This window comes from Bison bison, unplaced genomic scaffold (assembly GCF_000754665.1).
Source record: "Bison bison bison isolate TAMUID 2011002044 unplaced genomic scaffold, Bison_UMD1.0 scf7180017864469, whole genome shotgun sequence".
Taxonomy (NCBI): domain Eukaryota; kingdom Metazoa; phylum Chordata; class Mammalia; order Artiodactyla; family Bovidae; genus Bison; species Bison bison.
Window position 1 is genome coordinate 3,624,682 of NW_011495030.1, and position 23,595 is coordinate 3,648,276.

Below are 23,595 nucleotides of genomic sequence, written 5' to 3' on the forward strand. Positions count from 1 at the left end.
CAATCTGGTTACATGGGATTGAAGTACATTTCTATGAGAAAGTGTCCCAGGCTCTGTTAGTACATACTGGTCACTTGGCAAAAAGAACTGAGTGGGCTTCAGGTGGGAAGAGATGTGTGGGGGCACGGGGAGGCACCTCTCTGGCCCAATATCTCCAAGACCATATGGGACACCCATGTCTCGTAGTCACTTATTAACCTGTAAGGGAAATATGCCTCATTGCTTTTCAGCAGTTTAAAACACCTGATTCTGATGACCAAAGGGTTAGCTTGACTCATATAAGAAGTTCTTAGTTTGTTATTGGCTCATAAACTGCACCTGTACATTCTGGAAATTACAAGAAAGAAAAACAGAGCACTTCTCTGCTTCACCTTCCTTCCCTGCCTCAGCACAAGCTCACACAGGAGGGACCTGACTTGCTACAGCCTTGTTGTCAGCAAGTGTATTTTAACTGCACTTGGAAGCCCCAGTTTCCTGAGGGCAGAAGTCCTATTCTGGCCACTAAGTGATACCATGTGCTGGGGACACTGGGGAAATCCAGCCATGCTAGGCAGTGATTTGGAGGTCATCCATCTGTGTGGCCAGACTCTATAGCCATGAAATTGAGTTTTAAAAAAGAAAGAAAGCAGCATAGCCCTGTAGAGCATTACTCTGAGTGCTTTGTTTTCAAATAGGACCCAGTGTCATCCAATGCAGTGGTTCTCAAATGTTGCTACCAATTAGAATCATTAATGAGAACTGGAAGATTCTTACTACTAAGAGTGCCTCAGGATCAGGCATGGCAGGGGAGAAGCCTGAGCTCCACAGGCATTTCCAACATCCAGTCAAGTTTGGTGATCAAACCCTCTCCTTACTCAAAAAACCAGTGGCATGGGCATCACTTGGGAGAAATGCCAAACCTCAAGGCCCACCCCACACTTAGCAAGATCCCTACCCTTCCACATAATTCACTTGTCCTTTAAAGTCTGAGAAGTACTGGCATAGCCTTGAAGCCAAGACCAGCTCTTATGTCCAGCACAGTTGCAAAGTTACCCTGGCACCAATAATAGCATTGCTGGAAGTAAGTCATTGACCAAATACAACAATGAGGAAAGATATAGGAAAAAAAATTTCTTAAAGATCAAACACAAGAGCTCCAAAAATAAAGCAGTTTTGGGATAATTTAGTATGGAAAGACACTCAGCTACAACATCTCCAGAGTATATATTCTCAAGTGGATGAGGTAGATTATAAACAAATAAACCTAGTAGTAGTGGTAATAGTAATAGTAGTATTAATAGTAATTACTAGTTGGATAAATACCAGAAAAAAATCAGTGGGATCTGTGACAATAATGGGGTGTTAATTTTAATAATAGCATAACAATTATAGTAATAATAGCTAACAGAGCTTAGATTTTACTCTAGTATTCCAGGAATCCATGGAAGGGTTTTAAGCACTAGAAGTGACCTTATCAGTTATAAAGATCATGGCTGAGCAATCCAAAAGATCTTATTAAAAAGTAAGTCATATCATATTAGCAAAGCATTCCAACGACTGTCCTCATGTCCCACCAACCCCAGGTAAAGTCAAAGTCTTCAGTCCACCAGGCCCTCCGTGATCTGACCCCATCACCTGCCACTCTCCACTCCCCTTCCTCTCTCTGCTCCAATGACACTGGCTGGTCTCCTGTTCCTCACACACAGCAAGCATGCTTTGTGCTTGCTCTTTCCTCTGCTTAGGACACGCTTACCCAAGTATCCATATGCCTGCCTCCTCCTGTCTTTCGGTTACTATTCAATGTCAACTAATCAAAGACAGAACCCATGACAGTCCGATATAGTACAGCACACATAAGTCCCTAATTTCCTTTTGTCCTCTATTTTCCTCACTTTGTTTAGTCCTTTGGGTTACACACATTACCCTTTAATATTTTCCATCTTATTTATTTCCTCACTACATATAAGTTTCACTGCTATACTCTTGAGACTCTGGAACAAATCTAGCATATAGTAAGTATGCAATAAATATATTTAACAGAATTAATAGAAAAAATAAGTGATGAATAGGCTTTCTATTAATTAATTCTATTCATTAATTTAAAAATTTTATTCATTAATAAAAAATGAATAGAATTAATGAATAGAAAAAAATGAATGAATGATGAGTGAGTGGCTGCGATGTTAAAAAAATGCATTAGAGAGTGAGAAGTAGAAGAGAAAAAGGAGAAAGATCAGATGGAAGGCTATCACGGCAGAGCTGAGTGTGGACCCTGTCTTAGACTAGACTAGAAGCAGTAGAAATGAAGAGAAGTGATTCTATCTGAAAGTATCTTTGGAAGGAGAATGAACAGAACATGTGGGTAGAATGAAATATGGAATGGAGACACTACGGTAGCCAGCCTTCAAGATGGCCCCCAACAATCCATGCCTCTGGCATTCATGCCTTGGTGCAGTCCCCTCCCACAGTGAATAAGGAAGATCTGGGTGTTTAGTAGAACACTGCAAAAGTAAAGGTGTGTGACTTCCCAATAAATGACGCTGCCACTTCTGCCTTGCTGTCTTGGATTGCTCACTCTGGGAAATAGTGGCCACCATGTCACTGGGACATTCAAGGAGGCCCTGTGCAGCCACCTGGACCGAGAGCACCTGAGTTTTCCCACCAACAGCCAGCATCACTTTCCAGCTATGTTTAAGTGTGTAGGTGAGCCATCTTGCACTGGACCGTCTAGACCCCACCGACATGCAGCTATGTCTGAGTCAAAACAACCTGCCTCCTCGCCCATAGAAACTGTGAGCAATAATAAATATCCGTTGTTATTTTAAGCCTGTAAGTTTTGTCATAATTTCTTACACAGAAATAAATAAAACAGGGACAGTGAGGAAAGGAGTCAACTCCCAGCTTCTACCTTTAATAATCTGATGAACGATGGTAACATTTATTAAGATGGGAAAGATATAGGACAAAAATTACATTCATTTTTTCCAGAGCCATGATAAATCATGTTCCAGGTGCTTTTGTTATATTTTATTTCATCATTCAACTCATTTTGAGTATTACCATGAAACAAGCAATGTTGAAGACCTTGCATATGCAGCAATGCAACTATTCTCAAGGAGTACGCCTATATATTCCAAAGCCTGAAAAATATTTGTAACTTAAATTCATTATTTTCTCTCTCTCCCATTTTTTCAGAATTATTCTTATAGAAATAATTCTCAAAGGGCGGAAAGTTATGTGTGTGTACACATTTCCTACAGTGGGATCTAGATATTAGAGGTGAAAATTTTTAAACAATTCCTATAAATGTCTAATAATGAAGAACCTATCAAAGTGTGATGTCTGAACTTAAGGAATATTCTTCAGCCATCTACAAGGGTAATCATGAAGATCGACCAGTTGGGCAGACTGGGTGAACAGTCCAGAGTTATGCTCCTCTTCCATAGGGCAGAGCTGTTGCTGGGCAACAGATGCCCAGCCAAGGGCTACATTCTCCAGACCCACCCTTGTAGCTATGTGTGGCCATGTGACCAATTTTCAAAATGAGGGAAAAACCAGTGTGAGAAAGAACAGAAGTAATGCGTGTTTGTTCTGGCTAGAAACATTTGTTCTGGCTAACATGTTAAGAGACGTTAATACACCTTTCTCCTCACTGTTTATTTCCCCTTTCAAAAGCTCAACACAGGTGACCATGCAGCTCTAGGAGATGCCAGCACTAGAAGGTGGAAAGTACCTGAGTCCCTACCTCTTCATTGGATGGACAAGAGTCTTTGCCCACCAGCAACATCCACATTGGACTATTATGTGAGTGAGATAAAAATTTCTATTGTTTTAAGGCAATAAAAATTGCCTAAATTTCAAGTTTATTTGCTGTAACAACTTACATTTTCTTAAGCAGTAGAGAAGGAACATAGACAATAATTTAATGCTAAGTCAAAAATGCAGAAATCAAATAACTTTTAAGCTATCACAAAAATGTACAATTATGTACACTTTGGGGCTAGCACTTAGAAAATAATAAATAAATAAATATGCAAAGAAATAAAAATGTATAGTTTGTTAAATAGCAAAGATTATAAACATATCTTTATCTTGTTAAATTTGAATTTTTTTAAAGATAACATCTAATCTGTTTAAAGTGAAAAAATACACTTGAATAAAATTTCAACCTAAAACATTTTAGTTATCAGTGGAAATTTTACCTGTGTAGATCTACTCATTAACCCCCTAATATGCCCCCCAAAATACAGCAATGCTGGACACTGAGGATAACTCTAGTTGAGAGAATTCTAAAAGGAAACAAGTGCTGGAGGAGACGGAGGAGAATAAGTGATGAGGCTTCTAAGATAAGACAAGGAAAATCATGAAGATATTTGTGTACCACAGGAGCGCTCACCAAAAGGGGCCCTCAGCAGAAGAGTATTTAATCAAGGGGCTAAGATGACCTGCTCCGTCAGTACCAGTCAGCCTCTTTCCCCAGCAACTCCTGTCATTGTCCAATGGGCTCGTGAACACAGTGGCCAATGATGGCAGGGACAGAGGTCAAGCGTGGGCTCACCACATGGACCTCTATACACTGAGGCCAACATGGCTGCATCTACCACTGAGGACTCCATCTGCCCCCAGCAGAGACCAACCCTCAGTCCAGTCTCCACCTGTGTTCATATCACCTCTGTGTGTCTGTGTTCTCCTCTGTGAATTCTCCCCTTCCCAATTCAGTTCAGTTTAGGTCAGTCACTCAGTCATGTCCAGCTCTTTGCGACCACATGGACTGCAGTACACCAGGCTTCCCTGTCCCTCACCAACTCCCGGAGCTTGCTCAAACTCATGTCCATTGAGTCGGTGATGCCATCCAACGATATCATCCTCTGTCATCCTCTTCTCCTGCCTTCAATCTTTCCCATCATCAGGGTCTTTTCAAAGGAGTCAGCTCTTCTCATCAGGTGGCCAAAGTATTGGAGTTTCAGCTTCAGCATCAGTCCTTCCAATAAATATTCAGGACTGATTTCCTTTAGGATTGACTGGTTGGATCTCCTTGCGGTCCAAGGGACTCTCAAAAGTCTTCTCCAATACCATAGTTCAAAAGCATCAATTCTTCGGCACTCAGCTTTCTTTATAGTCCAACTCTCACATCCATACATGACTATGGAAAAACCGTAGCTTTGACTACATGGATCTTTGTGGGCAAGGTACTGTCTCTGCTTTTTAATATGCTGTCTAGGTTTGTCATAGCTTTTCTTCCAAGGAGCAAGCATCTTTTAATTTCATGGCTGCAGTCACTATCTGCAGGGATTTTGGAGCCCAAGAAAATAGTCTGCCACTGTTTCCATTGTGTCCCCATCTACTTGCCACGAGGACAGAATTAGATGCCATGATCTTAGTTTTTTGAATGTTGAGTTTTAAGCCAGCTTTTTCACTCTCCTTTTTCACTTTCATCAGAGGCTTTTAGTTCCTCTTTGCTTTCTGCCATAAGGGTGTGTCATTTTCATATCTGAGGTTATTGATATTTCTCCTTGATTCCAGCTTGTGCTTCATCCAGTCCAGCATTTTGCATGATGTACTCTGCATATAAGTTAAATAAGCAAGGTGACAATTTACAGCCTTGATGTACTCCTTTCCCAATGTGGAACCAAGGCAAATGTCATCAGAAAAGCTTTGGCTTTCAAGATCTAATAACTGGTTAAGGAAATATAGCCTTTGGAAGCCCTGTTGTATAAGTAAAAAGCACCCCAAAAGTTAAAAGATCTAGATTTAAGTCTTGGCTCTACCCCTGATCTAAGGCAAATCATGTAATTTCTCTGAGGCTTGGGTTCTTCATCTGCAAAGTCAAGAAGGTTCAGAGTCATGAAAAGTTACTTAAGATGGGATTACATAAACCCTTTATGAGCTTCAACATGACACCAATCATGCTATTGCCTTACCCAAATTGTCTCCCCTCCCCCATTTAAAATTTAATTTTAGACCTTAGATAATCCTTTAAACTACCACTTTCCTTTCTGAAAGTCTTAGAAGTACCATCCTCTGCCAATGTTGCAGACTGCTACCTTGCAAGGAAAAGATGGTCTACTTCCAATACTGGCTTTGGTTTTGTTTACAGCACTAAAGTAGGCAACATCTGACTTTTACTCACATGTGAAATCCAGTCACAGCCTGGGGAGGTCTGAGCTGTGTCACTCTGCTGTTCCCTCACTGACCCTCTCAAAGGGGCACTGGAGGAAATCCATGCCCACACCATATGATCTGTCTTTTCTTTGTTTGTTTTGTTATCAATTTTATTCCATTCTTCTTCAATGCTCCATGTGATGATTTCATGTTCCCATGCTGGAAGAGTTTATTTACTAAAATCCTTGTGCAAGAATTGTATTCTTTAAGGGATGAAATCCATCTCAAAAAATAGCCATAACAACTATCTTAACAATTATATACTTCAACTAGAATTTGTTTTCCTGTTAAGTGATATTGCTTTATTTTGAGAATAGCCTTGACACTTAACAGGATACGTTTTTCATGAATTCTTTTTTAACACATTCAACAAGTTCCTTTAAGTGAAGGGGCACTTCAGTAACATGGTTGGCTTGTCTTTCAATTTGCAAAGTCCGATTGTTAAAGTGATATTCTAGGCCTCACTTAATGGATTATTAAAAATCTTAGTAAGAATTTTGGAGGCCTTTTCTTAAGAATTCAAATACATTTCAGAGTTTCTTGTAAATTGAGGATTCTCTGAACTGTATATGATAATGTCTGTGTTTGGCTGGAAGAAGAGAAATCCCACCCAGCCCTGCACCAACCTGGGTGGGCCTTGCTGCCCCTGAGAAACACGTCTTTCAGTTCCACTAGGAAAGGGGGCAAAGTAGACCCGAGTCATGGTCACTCGCACATTCACATGAAGGCACACAGACACAGGCCCCAGGGTCCATGGGGAGCCATGAGAACACTGTCACACAGGCGCCTGCAGACACACGTGAGGTACACACCTCCCCAGACACACAGATCCACAGAGCCAGCACGAACTTGTCACCCCGTCTTAACTTTTAAATGCTTGGGAAAGAGAGCGTGTCGGCTGTACCCATGTACAATTGTCATCAATCATATCCCATGATGCAGTTACTCATAATCCCTCTGAGTCTGTTCTTCTAGATTCCAATGTCTTCCACCGACTCTTAAACCTCACCTAGATTGCATCACTGTTTACTCCACACATGAATGGGCACAGCAAGTACCTCAGGAATCGATATGCCCCTCCACATACCAAAGACCAGTGTCCTGAGAAAGAGAAAATTTTATTATATGAAGCTTTCTCCCAGCATGTCCATACTTTATACCACGTGCTATATACAACGAATTATTTAACTGCTTTTATTTCTGATGGCTCCCTCTTTTCAGAATACTAACAACTACTCTTCTAAATTAGATTTAGTACAAGTTCAGTTTCTAATTAACTCAGATTAAAGTTCTAGAGAGCAGCAATATATAATTTAAACCCTGGGGCTAAAATCTCAAAGTAGATGCAGAATTTTGATTCCAAATGATTATTCCCCAGCAACATAACACTAATGAAAGCAGGATTGTTTTCATGTGTAAACTCCCGTAAATAAGATTTCCCCTTTATGATTTCCTTTTAACTTTAAATGAGTAATAAAAAAAAAAGAGTCCCAGAGAGAGAAAAGAAAAAGTAAGCATGACATTCTTCAGTATCCTCTGTTCACTATGTCACATCCCTATAATTCTCAAAGTGAATCAGAGAGAGTTAAAGAGCACACGAGACAGAAACTTCCTTGATGGTTCACAGAGAGTGCTGGTCAGGACCACACAGCCTCCACCACATCCACCTACGAAGAGCATGGAAAGTCATAAACACAAAGATGCCTGTTTCTCATCTTCTTGGTTAAACAAAAAACAAAAGCCATGAAGGAAACCCAGAGTCAAACTGCCGTGGATGGCAGGGCTTCAGGCTCTTGTCCCAGCTGTCAGAGACGAGTGCCAGCCCCTGACCAGTGCTGCACACGAGTAAGCAGGAGATGGTGAAGTGGAATTTTGAGAGATAACAAACTTAAGACATGGATGTGATTATCCAAACATCAAGGGACTTCTCCATTTGCACATGGATAATTGTGTAGTTACACACTTTGTTACGGGGAGACCAGATGGGAGCAACAGAGCTCATCCTCAGCTGCCTGTTGCCCTCGAAGTCTTGACACACACCCAGAAGCCAGAAGGAGAGATGAGCTCTCATTAGATCCAAACCAATATGGGTTTCACATTCAATTCCAAACCTCTCTACAGGTGTAGAAAAGTCACAGGTATCTGCAAGTTTGGCCCAAGTTCTGTTCCTCAATTAGTCCACCAATCCTCAAGGTCTCGCTGAGCAGATATCAAGCTTTCCTTAAGTACAAACTGGGGGCAACGAAACTGGAGCTTACGTTCCTACTGGTAATTAGGTGCTTGGAAGATACTGAACTCTACCTTAAGATAGAGGACATGGCTCACTGAAATAAAAAAAGGGCCTATCTGCTGCCGCTTTTCAAAGTGATCAAGCCATTGGATACCTGGATAAGAACTATTGGATCTATCCAGGTCAAGAAGGCAGGATTGAGTGCCCTGAGATAAACTGAGATTTTGGTATTCAATGGGAAATGATGTAAAAACAGATTTGCCACCTACCGACTATATGACTTTTGAAAAGATTCTGAAATCTCTGTATTTCAGTTTTGTTACCCAAAAGATGTAGGGTGAAAGATAGCAAGAAAGCCGAACTCCATCCAGTACAGTGTCTGGCACCCAATAAATCCTTGATGTATTTCCTTTGTCTTCCTTGCTGGTATCATTTCTTAATTCTTAATTATGAATTTCTAATTCACAGTAATTGAACACTTTGATGTTTTACTAACCTGCAGTCATTTTTTAATCACATATATATATATAACATTTGAAGAAGTGAAGTGAAGTGAAGTGAAAGTCACTCAGTCATGTCCAACTCTTTGCTACTCCACGGGCTATACAGTCCATGGAATTCTCCAGGCCAGAATATGGGAGTGGGTAGCCATTCCCTTCTCCAGGGGATCTTTCCAACACAGGGACTGAACCCAAGTCTCTCACATTGTAGGCATATTCTTTGCCAGCTGAGCCACAAGGGGAGCCCTATATGACATTTATATATTTTATATGTGACATTTATACATATATGACAAATACATATGTGGAATATATGACATTTAGGAATTATTCTTAAGAAGAAAAAAAAATCATCTGTAAATCTAAAAGTGATTACAGTAAACATTTCAGTGTCTACCTTTTGTCCATGTGTCTTTGTGTATCCTCCTCTCTCTTTCATTTACATACTTATATATTTTTACAAAAGGGAAAGATGTAGCCAACATCTTTCACTTAATATATCTACTCCTTCCATGGAGCCTATCTTTCTCTCTCACTGAATATTTTTCCACAACGTTATTTTAGTGCTGTATAGTCTTCCATTATTTAAAGGTAGCATGGTTTACTGACCAATATAAATGTGCTCTTTTAGCTAAGTTTTTATACATAAATAGGAAAAGGAGTTCGTCAAGGCTGTATATTGTCACCCTGCTGATTTAACTTATATGCAGAGTACATCATGAGAAACGCTGGGCTGGAAGAAGCACAAGCTGGAATCAAGATTGCCGGGAGAAATATCAATAACCTCAGATATGCAGATGACACCACCCTTATGGCAGAAAGTGAAGAGGAACTAAAGAGCCTCTTGATGAAAGTGAAAGAGGACAGTGAAAAAGTTGGCTTAAAGCTCAACATTCAGAAAACTAGATCATGGCATCTGGTCCCATCACTTCATGGCAAATAGATGGGGAAACAGTGGAAACAGTGGCAGACTTTATTTTTTTTCACCTCCAAAATCACTGCAGATGGTGATTGCAGTCATGAAATTAAAAGCCGCTTACTCCTTGAAAGGAAAGTTATAACCAACCTAGATAGCATATTCAAAAGCAGAGACATTACTTTGCCAACAAAGGTTCGTCTAGTCAAGGCTATGGTTTTTCCAGTAGTCATGTATGGATGTGAGAGTTGGACTATAAAGAAAGCTGAGTGCCGAAGAATTGATGCTTTTGAATTGTGGTGTTGGAGAAGACTCTTGAGAGTCCCTTGGACTGCAAGGGGATCCAATCAGTCCATTGTAAAGGAGATCAGTCCTGGGTGTTCATTGGAAGGACTGATGCTGAAACTGAAACTCCAATACTTTGGCCACCTCATGCGAAGAGTTGACGCATTGGAAAAGACCCTGATGCTGGGAGGTATTGGGGGCAGGAGGAGAAGGGGACGACAGAGGATGAGATGGCTGGATGGCATCACCGACTCAATGGACATGAGTTTGGGTGAACTCTGGGAGTTGGTGATAGACAGGGAGGCCTGGCGTGCTGCGATTCATGGAGTCACAGAGTCAGAAACGACTGAGCAACTGAACTGAACTGAACTGAAAAAATGTTTGAGGACTAACTCACACTATGGAATAAATTAAACTGAAAGTAGCTTGCCACTAATTAAATAGAAAAATAGTTGTGTCAATGGGATTCTCCATGCAAGAATACTGAAGTGGATAGCCATTCCCTTCTCCAGGGGATCTTCCTGACCCAGGGATTAAACCCAGGTCTCCTGTACTGCAGGCAGATTCTTTAATGTCTGAGCCACCAAGGAAGCCCCTATAACATGTCTACAATCTGCACAAGTGAAATGTCTTCTTTCTCCTTTAACCACCAAACCTGCTCACTAAAAAACTGCTGAAGTCCATGATGAGGAGTGAAAGGACCATGTCTGTATCCTTGTCTTGGCCCAGATCTTCTTCTTTCATTGCCCCATCTATGCCTCTGACTTGCACCATCCACTTGTATGTCCCATGCCAGGCTGCTAACCTGCCCATGTTGCTAAGCTCACAGTAGAAAGCTGTCCATGCAAGATTAGTTCTTAACTAGAATAGCAAGATTTATATTACTTATGTTTCTTACTAGCAGTCCATCCAGCTCTAGCACAAATTCTATTTATTACCACAGAAACATAGGGCATTTGGGAACATTTAGTCACTTCCTTCAACTCTGTGCTGTCTTCAGATATTTCTGACATCTGGGACTCTGCTCCACACTCTCCTTGAATATACCCAGGGAAGAACATGTATCTTTGGGGATAGGCTGTCCCAGGCACATATACATACATATATGCTACTTGATAAACTATATAAATGCTTAAGAATACTTTCCATTTGGAACCTTTACAGGTAGAGAGAATTATATATATATATGTGTGTGTATATATGTATATATATATATATACACACACACACACATAAATATTTGTTTTATATATATAATACCCAAAACTCAGTATTTTTAGCATTTTTATAAATAGCGTATTATTCTACACATATTCCAGTATATGTATATATTTTTTCCCAGAAAAATCTCAGTCTCTCTTTATAGCTATGCTCTAGTCTCTCTTTATAGCTATGAATAGTTGTCACAGTCAATTAAAATACAAATATGTGGATCTTTAAATAAATTCCATCAGACCAATATCTGGTTGGGAAGTAATTACTGTCCATTTGCTAAATGACTCAATCCGTTATACTATTTTCCAATGAACTAAAGACTTCTGGCAATCATAGATTTACAACTCAGCAAGATTAAACAATTTACTGTTATTTACAACAGCAAAGCTGGGTCTTCTGTATTATATTCCACATTAGCATCTGTCACTTTACATTTGGGAGATCCTGTCCAAAAAAAGATTATGCCTCCTAACCAAACATTCAGCAGGACTGCAGGAACAGGCCCCCTGACAAACATCCTGACAAAATACTTTAAAGCATCACTAGAGCTTGCAGCTGTGCGTTTTCAGACGACTCAGCAGATGAGCATGGAGTTTCTTAGCCTCTGCTCAGTCTGTTCCTCTCAGTAATCTCTCACATGGTCCAGTCCATTAGGCTTTAAAATCCTCATGAAATGAACAGATTAAGATCTGGCCTCAGTGGAGCAGGTATAGAGGGGGTGGGTCTGCTCTTAGCACAGTCTAAGCCTCAGAAAGATTTTAGATTGAAAAGCATGGCATTGACTCAGCTGATTCATAACAAGAAATAATGCACAGATCATGCAAAAAAAAAAGTCTTGTATGTTGAATTACAGTCTATGCCAGAGCAGCTGCTGCCACCTCAAGTACCGTGACAGGGTGCATGTGCGTGTGTATTTGTGTGTGTGTGTGTGTGTGTGTGTGCGTGCGTGCGTGCACGCGTGTGTGAGAGGGGAGAGGATCATGACTTGAGCAGGTGCCTCCCAAGCCTTAGCCAGCAGCCTGCAGAAATGCCAAAGGCCTTGCCTATGGAGCTGCGATCAACAGGCACCTTCTACCAGTCAGGCTACTCAGCGTAAAAAGCACATATGCACATGTCCTTCTTTTACCTGGAGGAGTAGTTTGGTTTTAATTGAGTCATATGAATCAATAAATAATTGATAATAATCCATTACCTCATTCAATCCTCCCAAAACCCCTGGAAGATGTGGGAGGAAGTATTATGACATTCCCTAGTTTTATAAATGAGGAAACAAATCCCAGAAATCTAGGCAACTTCCCCACAGTCATACATGTTGCAAACAGTAGCACCATAATTCAAGTTCAGAGCATCTCCTTTCTTCACTGCTTTTTAGGGATGTGTTTAACTATGAAAGTAATGCATACATACGTGTGTAATTACTTAATAAAGAGACATATATGAAGTAGAAAGGGAAAGGATTCCTCTCCCCCGACCACACACACCCTCATGCCCTAGATATATTCACTGTTAACCGCAGGCAGTATGTCCTTCCAACCCTACTTTATATACCTAATTATATACACATAAGTAGGATCATGCTACATCATGCTACACATGATCTTCTACTAATTGCTTTATTTCACTTTAACAAACTATAATCCACATCTTTTTCAAGTCACATATAGACCCACTTCCTTTATTTATGGATACTGATGCATTCCTGGTATAGTTGTGTCATAAATTATGTACCTGCTCTCTACTGCTAAACATATAAACTGTTTTCAAGTTTTCTTTAGCAAAATGTTGCAGTGAATATTCTTGTACATAAATGTTTCCACATTTGTATTAGAAATTTACAGGATGGATTCTTAAATTCAGGGATTCCTAGATAATTGGACAAGTATTCTATTAATTTGGATACATACTGACCAACTGCCTGACGAAAAAGTTGTAGCAATTCAACTTCCACCAAGAGTGAACAAACATGACAATTTTCCAACATCTATGCCAGCTGAGTATTTTCTATGTTTTTTCAAATTAATGGATTATTTTTATTTGTATTTCTTTGGTTACTAGTGACACTGATCATCTTTTCATACATTGGTAGTTGTTGACAATATTTCTTATAAATTGTTTGAATTTTTTATTAATTTCAGAAACCATTTCATATATTATGATACTAGCCATTTGCTGTAAAACTCTCCTCCCAATATTCTGTGGGGTCTTTTGTCAAGTAGGATAAACTCTGGTCCTATGATTTCAAATTCCTTTCTCTTTTTCATTGTAAATATCTTAAATACAAAGCCAGATATCCCTAGTTAGCAAACCAGATTCTCACTAGAGGAAAACAACTGAAAGGCAATAATTGTTCTATTTGTACAAAATACCTATTAGTAGAGACTTGGAAAAGGAAAGAAAATTGTGACCTTATGCCAAGAAAAAAATGTCTTTGGGGACTGAATATTCCTAAAAACTACAGGCATTACTCTAAAATTTGATGTCACTAACAATGTAGGAGATGAAAGATACTTAAAGACTCAGAAAATGTGGGCTTTAACAAGTCTTGTGTATATCCTAGATATCCTCTTATTCATAACTAGTGTGAGTCAAGTCAGATGAAAGAACCCAAAACTTTCCCTTTGGCTATGCAAATATAAACAGTAAAGGTGTATTGGCCAAATCTTGAGTATTTGCAATTAGCTGTCAAGGCTGTACACTAACAAAGGACATTGCAGTACGAGCTTTCTACCTTCAATTTAAAAATCCCTGGGCAACATAGATCTTTTTTGTTGTTTGCGTGTGTGTGTGTTGTGTTTTTTTTTTTTTTGCTGCCTATTATTCTCAAATAATCATATTCAATATTACAGTGTTCGTTCATGTCACTGTTGTCTAAAAGAAGAGTGGCCAAGGCCCAAAAGATGAAGGTTAAGGTTGCTAAAGCCAATACCTCTGCTTAGATTCCCCCTAAATAGGTTCCAACTTCTATTCCTCAAGGCTGTACAGAAATTAACAAACTTCCAGAGTTCACAAAGGGAACAGATGTTTTACAGAAAAATTTTAGGGCAAGTTTCAAGCATAATGCTGCTGATATGTATCTGCCTTTTCAACAAACATCATTATGTTTTATCACAAGATTTAATAAAGCAGCTTAGTTAAAAATGCCATCTGGGTCTCTGGACACATTAAACAAAGCTTAAAATAACCCACCCCAGCAACTGGGAGGGCCCAGCTGTTCTCAAAACCTCTCCTACTCCTTTTACTTCCTCATAAAAAAGTAAATGAGGACTTAAGGCTACAAGACTAAGGAATGAACTGACCCAAACAGGGAGATGGATGGAACCAAGGGCTCCCTAAAACTTGCTATTGCTTATATAACAGATTGCCTATTTCCACAATTCTGGGATGAAGATTTGGGAAGGGAAGCAAGATAAAGTTATGGTGAGTCCTTTAGGCTTTTCTAATGTACTACACACCAGTCCTTCCTAATGTCTGAGCCATAGTAGACCATTCCATTCACCTATTCTGAAGTTGACACGAGTAGAAAATACAGAGCAATCAGTGTCCAGTTCTTTTCCCTTCTAGAGACAGGACCTGGAGCCAGCCACACCCAGATTTCCAGATCCATTTCAGGAAGGAAGCCTTCGTGTTGAAGTACATGTTTCCCTCTCTTGCTTCTTGCTTCTTTCTTCTTTCCTCCTTACTTGCCACCCACCACCACATCCCAATCTGCTTCTCTTCCAAATGAATGTTCCTTGTCTTTGGCACCAAACCAAAATTTGTTCCTCAGATAGTTCTCATAATTGGCCAAGGTTCATATATTCTCATTCTCTGCAGCAAATACCTCTTCACGATCTATTGGAATCAAATACAATCTGTGACAGCTTCTATCCAGAGAGCACACCCAAGTCCCTTGCTGACCCAGCATTCTTTATATTCACTTTATTTTCTACCTCTAAAAGATTTCACAAGACATTGAGAAGCTCTTTAATTCTGTAAGCTGCACTGCAGGCCAATATTACTATCATTAATGCTGATCATCATGTGGCCAGTACAGTGCATGACTAGCCAAAAAATGGATTTTCTCTTGGCTAAATCTTGTAACAGAGCTCTACATTGTTTCAGTTCATACATAGAGTCAAATTATTATGTGAGATGTATTCAGTTGACTATAATAATACTCCCTTGCATTTCCTAGTTTTGTGGATGTTACAAAATGTTTTCATAAGCAGTGCTTCATTTGATTCCCAGGATAATTCAGAAATGCAGTCATACACAGTTTATAGACGAGAAAACAAATGGTTCCTAGGTATGTCAAGAGGCTAAAGCTTTGGACTGCAACTTGTTTGGCAGAGCTAGAAAATGAGGCAAGCCTTCCAGCTGCTGATTCAGTGCTTTCTCTACCATACCTCATGCCTCCTGGACTAAAGTCAAGACAGAGTGTGGTTATCATATGAAGAAATCAGGTTTGGGTTTGCCAATTCTGTATCTGTAGTATTTAATGGGGCTTCCCTGGTAGCTCAGCTGGTAAAGAATCCGCTTGCCATGCAGGAGACCCCGGTAATATTCCTAGGTTAGGAAGATCCCCTGGAGGAGGGCATGGCAACCCACTCCAGTATTCCTGCCTGGAGACTTCCCATGGACAGAGGAGCCTCATGGGCTACAATCCACGGGGTGGCAAAGAGTCAGACATGACTGAGTGGCTAAGCACAGCACAGCATAGCACAGCACAGGACTTGGTGACCTACTTTTATTTTACCTAATCAATAATTGCTAAAAAAAAAAAAATAATAATTGCTATAACAATCTGGCTCCATGAAACACACACATACATTTAAAATGCTAAGTTACACAACTGTGCTGTCTAGTATGGTAGCTACTAGCCACCTGTGGCTAAGTTGAAATCTTAATTAATTAAATTAAATGTAAAATTTGGTTCTTTAGCAGCATCAGCTACATGTCAAGTATTCAACAGTGAAGTGTCCTAGTTGGCTAAGACAGTGCAGATTTCAGAACGTGCCCATTCTCACAGTAAGTTCTATTAGACAGTGCTGATATACAATATCATCTTAGAAAAAGAAGACTTTAGAAAAAGTCAGAAACATCTTAAGGCAGGCACAGTGCTGTCATCTGTTCAATATTAAAGATAGTTTCGGACTAAAAAAGAAGAATGTAACAAAGAGGAGAAAATAGACAGGTGGTCTTAGCCATTGATGGATCTACCCAGGGAAGGGCAAAGGCATTCTTATAGCCTAATATTATAATCCATTTAGCTTTTCAACTCTTTAAAACATTAGAATAAGTTGATACATAGAGTATCTAAAGCTGTTGGAAATAGAAATAGGATAAAAATAAACTCGCTACAAACTAAGTTTAATCACACTTCATTTAAATAACACTATTTACTCCATGTACTTAGTTTTCTATAGTTTGTTTTTTGCTCTATATAGCAGGACATAATCTTTAAAGGGGGATTTAAATACTTCTGGAGATTTTTCAGACAAATTCACACAGCCCCATAAAAACTACCGTAAAAAGGTAGTTTTTTTACATTTTTCATTAACCTATTCAAATTAATCATATAAAAATCCAACAATATATTTATGTTATTGCTTAGTCACTAAGTCGTATCTGACTCTATTGCAACCAGTACTGTAGCCCACCAGGCTCTTCTTTCCATGGGATTTCCCAGTTAAGAATACTGGAATGCGTTGCTATTTCCTTCTTCAGAGGATCTTCCTGACCCAGGGATCTAACCAGTGTCTTCTACATTGGAAGGAACATACTTAACCACTGAGCTACCAGGGAAGCCCCATTATATTAAAAAAAAAAATTCATACCAATGGAGGTGGCTATTTCAAGGAACTCTTACTCTGAAAATCAGTAATTAAAAAAAGAAAGGGAAATAAACATACATTCTGTCTTTCTATAAAGAACTATATTACAGGATAATCAAAGAGCCTACTAGTGAGAAAAATACCCAGTTTATAGAAAAATGTCAGCTAAAACATACAGATGGAATTAGAGAATTTGAAAGTCATCATTTTGAAATCTCTAATGAAATAATCAGTTCAAGTCAGTAACATTAATGAATGCTAAAACAATCGGGTAAAAGTTGATAAAGAACTGAATATTCACATGGTATGAATTAATCCCATAGGCTACTGCTAGTCCCAAAGGGGAAAATAATGGACCATACCACCATATCTCTATAATCATCTCAGAATCACGAATGATGAAACAACCAGAGATTATGTTTCTCATATTATGCAACTGAATACACACCATTGCCATGAAATAATCTTGGAAAAAGAAAAATATTAAACCTGAATCTAATTAAGCCTCTAGACTGATTTCTAGTTCACACACACACACACACACACACACAGAGGAAACGGAATGAAAAGGTAAATGACACCATGAAGAAGCAATCATAAAATTCCAGAAAGGAGGTGGAGGAGACATTTTATAGAAAGACAACCGACCTAGTCTCTTCAAGTCAATTTTATTAACAAAATGAAAATAAAGAGGGAGGTACTTTCTAGGTTATAAGAGACCAAAGACAAATGTAATGTGTGTTCCTTGATTATAAGAAACAAGTTTGAACAATCAGGTATAAAAGACATTTCAGAATAACTGAGGAAATCTGAAGGTAGACAGGGTCATAACTAATATATAGAAATATTTTTTAAATTTTGTTTGGGATGTTAATGATATTGTAGTGAAGTGAAAGTCGCTCAGTCATGTCTGACTCTTTGCAACCCCATGGACTATACAGTCCATGGAATTCTCCAGGCCAGAATACTGGAGTGGGTAGCCTTTCCCTTCTCCAGCGGTTCTTTCCAACCCAGGGATCGAACCCAGGTATCCTGCATTGCAGTGGGATTCTTTACCAGGTGAGCCACAAGGGAAGCCCTAACGATACTATAACTATCAAGTAAAATGTTCTTCTTTTTTAGAGATTCATACTGAAGAACTTGTGGGTAAAATTTCATTTTTTTAAATATACTTTAGCTCCTCAAAAAGATGAATCAAATATAGAAAAATGTGAACAATCCAGGACAGGGGTATGTGGATGTTGTAATTTATTATCTCCACTTTGCTGAAAGCTTATGAGTTTCATAGCTTTATTACAAAAATTCTTTAAATCTCAAATTGTACAGGTATTTGTCCAATCTATTTCAAACTCTATGAGATATTAAAACATTAACAGTGTAGTTTTACCTTCGAAAGACTGAAGGCAAAAGGAGAAGGGAATGGCAAAGGATGAGATGGCTGGATGGCAACACTGACTCAATGAACATGAACTTGAGCAAATTCCGGGAGACAGTGAGGGACAGGGGAGCCTGACATGCTGCAGTTCATGGGGTTGCAAAGAGCCAGACATGACTTAGCAGCTGAACAACAACAAGTGTATTTTATCAGTTTAGAAATTCTGAAAACTTCTGTTTTCATCCAGCAACTATATAATCAAAGACCAACTATCATTTTTTATAGAAAATGTGCTTTGTAAAATTAACTTTTTCTATTAAAATCAAGATTTTCCAGAGAGAGAGAATTCAGTCCACCTGGTCAGATTCAAGTCAATTCAAAGAGAATAAATTCTAGATTCTACTATTTTTCTAGGTAGTTTATGAATATCCAATGGGAAATAAAAAATGGCCAAAGTATTTGGAATCTAAGTTCCCTATTCCTGAGTATAGTCAGCAAGTCAAGTCAGGAGGTAAGTGTATCCCCATCAATTTGCAATCACGCAAGGCCAATTTTGCTTACAGTGGTCCCTTTGAACAACCTTTCTCCTGAAGGCAGCCTTCTGATTCTCCACTTTGCTTTATCAAAAGCTCCAAAGAAGGTGAACAAAATGAGGAAAAGATTGGAAAAAATTGGTTGTTTGAAATCTTGATAAAGTCAACCATCCCTTTCCCCCATGCTCATCCATCCTAGAAGTACTTTCAGATTATTTAAGAAATGGTGCTTCTGTGTGGACTTTAGTTTATTCTTTCCTTTGTAACTGCTAGATTAAATTTGACTCTATTTTAGGCATATATATTAACATATGCTAACTATCTCCTAAAACTAACTCCATTCTTAAAGTTAATGTGTATTTATCAGAGAAGACGCACTGAAGTAAGAGACTGAAGAGTCCATAGGGTAAAGTGTGCCAATAAATAATACAGCATAATAATAATTTGCCAATGAAAATCACCAACCATAGCTTCAAAAATATCCAGACCCATAATAAATACTAGACAGGCTATGTTTCTCTCCTTAGAAAAACTGGCCCAGGAAGGAGTATGAAAGCTGCCACAGCTCTTCCAAAGCTCATTATTCTCCATCATTCCATGGAAACAGCTTTGTCAGACAAAAGTAAAAGACTATTTGTCAACCTCTCTCCAACTGTCTGATTCAAGCCAACTTTCATCAATCCCAAGTGAGGAGCCAGAGAGAAATACAAGTCTTGTATCTTCAGCAGCAGCATCTGCTGGGGTTAGAGATCACAACTCCACAACCCAATGGGCTTCCAGTCCCCTCACCCCCACTTCCACCCAAACCAGGCCCTGTTTTTCCCAACTGCTTTTTGGTTATTAAAAAAAAAAAATCCTCTTTCCCCTCCCAGAAACACTGAGAAGTGGGAATTATAGTAGATAAATGTAAAGAATGAACAACCTTAGAGCTGTTTTTTTTTTTAAGCAAGACATGAGAAAATTAAAAACGAGTTGGAAAGGAGGGGGGAAGAAATTCAAATGCCAGGTAATTGTTTGGTTTCACTTTTTAAAATGTTCATATTCATTTATACTCATTTATTTAAACCTCTGCAGAGGCTTCCCTTAGAGAAAAGTCTATGTGTGTGGATCTGACTGTATTAAAAAGGCTGAAATTCCTCATTTAGACAATGTTTCCCACAGAAAACTCAGGGACCCTTGACATTAGGTATTCCCCTTGAGATGCTGCTGGCTCTGGAAAGGAGGAAATCAGGGTATGAGGATATGCCAAAAGGTGCATCAAATTGTAGGACAGGAAGAAAGAGGGGAGAAAGAAAAAACTCAAGGTCTGAGAATTCAGATAGCAAAAGGAGACTACATAGGTCGTGGGAAAAGGGACAGAATGAAAACTGCAAGGGAGAAGGGGCCTGAAATGTTGTCAACTGTCAAAGGGCATCTAGGAGAGAAATTGGGAATAGCTTTAAGAAAAGCATGGCAAATCTCATTTCCGACCATTTAGATTTTCCTCCGGGGAACTGAGATCCCAGTCTGTATAGTTTCAAATTGACCCCCGCCCCTATCCCTTTCCTAGTCAAATGAATTATGAAATAACTCCATAAACCAATGATATTAAAAACCTTCACGCTTGCCAAATATGTCAGAGATAAACACTGTGTGTGTGTGTGTGTGTGTGTGTGTGTGTGTGTGTGTGTGTGTGTTCTGAGCCAACACTACTGTTAAATTTGGCAGAGCCAAGATTTAGAGTGGAAGACTGCAAACAGAATACACGAGTGGTGGGGATAGAACTATATTGGTAGCTGGAGGGTAGTGAAAGCAATCAGAGCAAATATTTTTAAAGGACGGAGGAAGAGAAAGTTGAAAAGAACAGCGAGCAGGTGCAGAACATGGTCAGAGTCCAGGGAGAGGTGAGGGCGATATGGCATCCATCGGGATGCCCGGCGGGGCTCAGAGAAAGGCTAGGAACTCCTAAGGCCTTTCGGAGTGGCTAACACAACGTAGCCCAGGCGTCCCCGGTGCGCTGGGGACGCTGAGAGGGAGACAGCGGTGGGGCAAGGGTACAGGGCCTGGGAGAGCAGCGGAGCCGAGGAGCAGGATGGGGGTCGGGGCTGGCTGGAGGAGGGGGTGGCGAACTCCACGGACAGCGGGTCACTCACCCCGTTGGCCGCAGCCATCTGCACCACGATTTCCGTGGCCGTCCTGCTGAAGTACCTGCCGTCGCTGCCCACCACCATGGTGCAGCCCTGGCGGTCGCGCAGGTCGATGGACGACAGCACGCTCTGGATGAAGTTGGGCAGGTAGTTGCGCTGGCCCTCAAAGAGCCCGGTGGGCCGCCGCAGCCCCCCGCCTCCGGCCGGCCGCTGGTCCTCGTAGGGTGCCGTGGGCACCGTCAGCACCGGGATGGGGCTCCCCTCCCATGGGTGCCTCCTGGCCGGTCCTGCCGCGGCTCCCGGAGCCGGAGGGAATCTGCAGCCCGACGGGGCCCCACCAGCCTGGCGGCGCGCCCGAGCTCCGCCTCGCGCCGCGGCCCCCTCCGCGGCCGGTCCGCGCCCGGCGCCCTCCCGCCGTGCAGACCGCTCCTCCCTCTGCGCGCGGCCCCTAGCTGCCCCGGCAGAGTTTGGCCTCTACCTTCCAAGAAAGTTTGCTCCCGCCCAACTTCCTCTCTGGCCGGAGAGCTCGATGTGCCCGAAGCTCCTTCTTTCTGCTGGACTCACTTTCGGGGTGTCCCAAAAGTCCGTTCCCAGTGCCAACTACCCTCACTGACTCTAGGACGCCTCCTGGCTGGCCTAACCTGAGCCTTCCCCGGGTGATAGCGTCTCTCCCGCACACCCTCCTTTAGAAAACAACGGCGGGGTGGGGAAAGTTTGAGCAGGATCGGGGGTCCGCTCCTGCACCCACAGCCCCCTCCCCTCCACCTGGCAGTCCAGCCTCCCGGCCTCCCAGGGAATGAGCGGTTCACAAGCACCGGTTTCTCTTTTGAACAAGGGCAGGGGTGGAGTTGGGAGGGGGCTGAAACCTTTTGCCATCAGAGAACAGCCCCAGCCAAAAATAACCCTGGAAAGGCGAGCTGAGAATTGTTATCTTCTGCCAGCGCTGAAATTGGAGGCTGGGCGCTTCGAATGTGTGTGTGTGTGTACACACACCCCCACCACTACCATTTGTTGCAGGGAATCACATACTGTCAGGCCCTTCAATCCAGCAGGACCCACCCAGCTATCCACACTTCCCCAGGCTGTCTGAAGGCAGCACACTTCTCAGGAAGGAAAAACATTTTTTTGCTTGTTTGTTGTGGTGGTTGCAACAGCAGCAACACTGACGCACAGATGCCTGTTTCCTTATTCTCACCCTCTCACCCTCCCTAGCCCCGCTCCTGCTTAGCAACAGGCTGTCCCACACTGTACTTGTCCACACTGCTGAGCTCTCACCAGGATCCATTGCTTTCACTGGGAGGAGGGTAAAGCCCTTTGTAAGGTCCTATCAGGGATGAATGAACAAACCCAAACTAAACAAGGACTGGGTACCAGGAACTGGGCTTGTTCCTTTCACAGGCATTCTGGCATTCTGGTGGGAAGGGGGCTCAAAGAGGGCCTTCTTTCCATAAAGCCCACCAAAATATCCCAATTCAAGAAATTCCCTGTAGAAAATCAGAGTGAAGAGAAAACAGGCAAAAAGCATAAAGCCCCAAAACAGAAGACACAATTCTTCTTCTTTTTTTTAAACTTTTTGGCCATGCAGCATCTCCCCAGACCAGGGATCAAATTTGTGCCCCCTGCAATGGAAGCACAGTGTCTTAACTGCTGGACCACCAGGCAAGTTCCAAGAAACAGTTCTTAATTTTGTTTCTCTTTTCACCCTCAAAGCATTTTTGCACCCAACAGAGTCACTAAAATCTCCTGCTGCTGCTGCTTCTCTAAATATCATCCACTTCCTGGGACTAAGTTCAATTTGCTGCAGGATTATAAAGTATTTGATCATAGTAAAAGGACTGTGAATAACAGTTCACACTTATGTGCTGTCTTGCAGTTGACAAAAGGCTTTGCATCAGTCTTTAGAGACTCAAAACATCTAAAATAAGTAGTAATGGCATTCATATCATTCCCATTTTACAGATAAGAAAGAAGGCTTTCTGTGAGGTGGAAGGAAGTGGAGGAGATGGCCTACATTCAGTCCAAATTCTTATATGGCCCCTCCCCTTTTTATTAATATCTTTAAAGTGTGAAGTCATTAACTGAATCCTATTGACAGCAAAGATTTTTTGTGTTTGTGTGTATGGTTATTGTTGTTGTTTTGCATCCACCCTATCCTCAGGCACCCAAAAGTCCATTCCCTTGTAAATTAAAGTTCCTGACTTTATGGTTGAGGGAGCCTTAGCACCAAATAGAATGTCAACCCTTCTATTACAGTGTGGGATTCTTTTAATCACTATCTGAAAACACTTCATTTTGCAGGGAAGCACAGCATCATTCCCCAAACAAGACAAAGTTGTTAAGTGCTCAGTCCCAGAAAGGACAATCTTCAGACTTGGAGACTTGGCGACTCAGCCCTCAAGCTTCACAGATAACCAGAAGGTCTCCAAGGCTCCATCTCTCCACTTCCAAGGCATGCCTCTAT

At 40.9% G+C, this 23,595-nt stretch overlaps 1 protein-coding gene across 1 annotated transcript in view; it reads right to left on the bottom strand.

The window, feature by feature from the left end:
* PGM5 (phosphoglucomutase 5) overlaps nucleotides 1-21,952 on the bottom strand; it is a 210,992-nt gene extending 189,040 nt beyond the window's left edge. The window contains exon 1 of the mRNA XM_010860669.1: nucleotides 21,141-21,952. Within this exon, the coding sequence (XP_010858971.1) occupies nucleotides 21,141-21,218 (78 nt within the window). The 5' untranslated portion in view covers nucleotides 21,219-21,952. The remainder of the gene's footprint in view (nucleotides 1-21,140) is intronic.
* Between the last annotated feature and the right edge of the window lie 1,643 nt (nucleotides 21,953-23,595).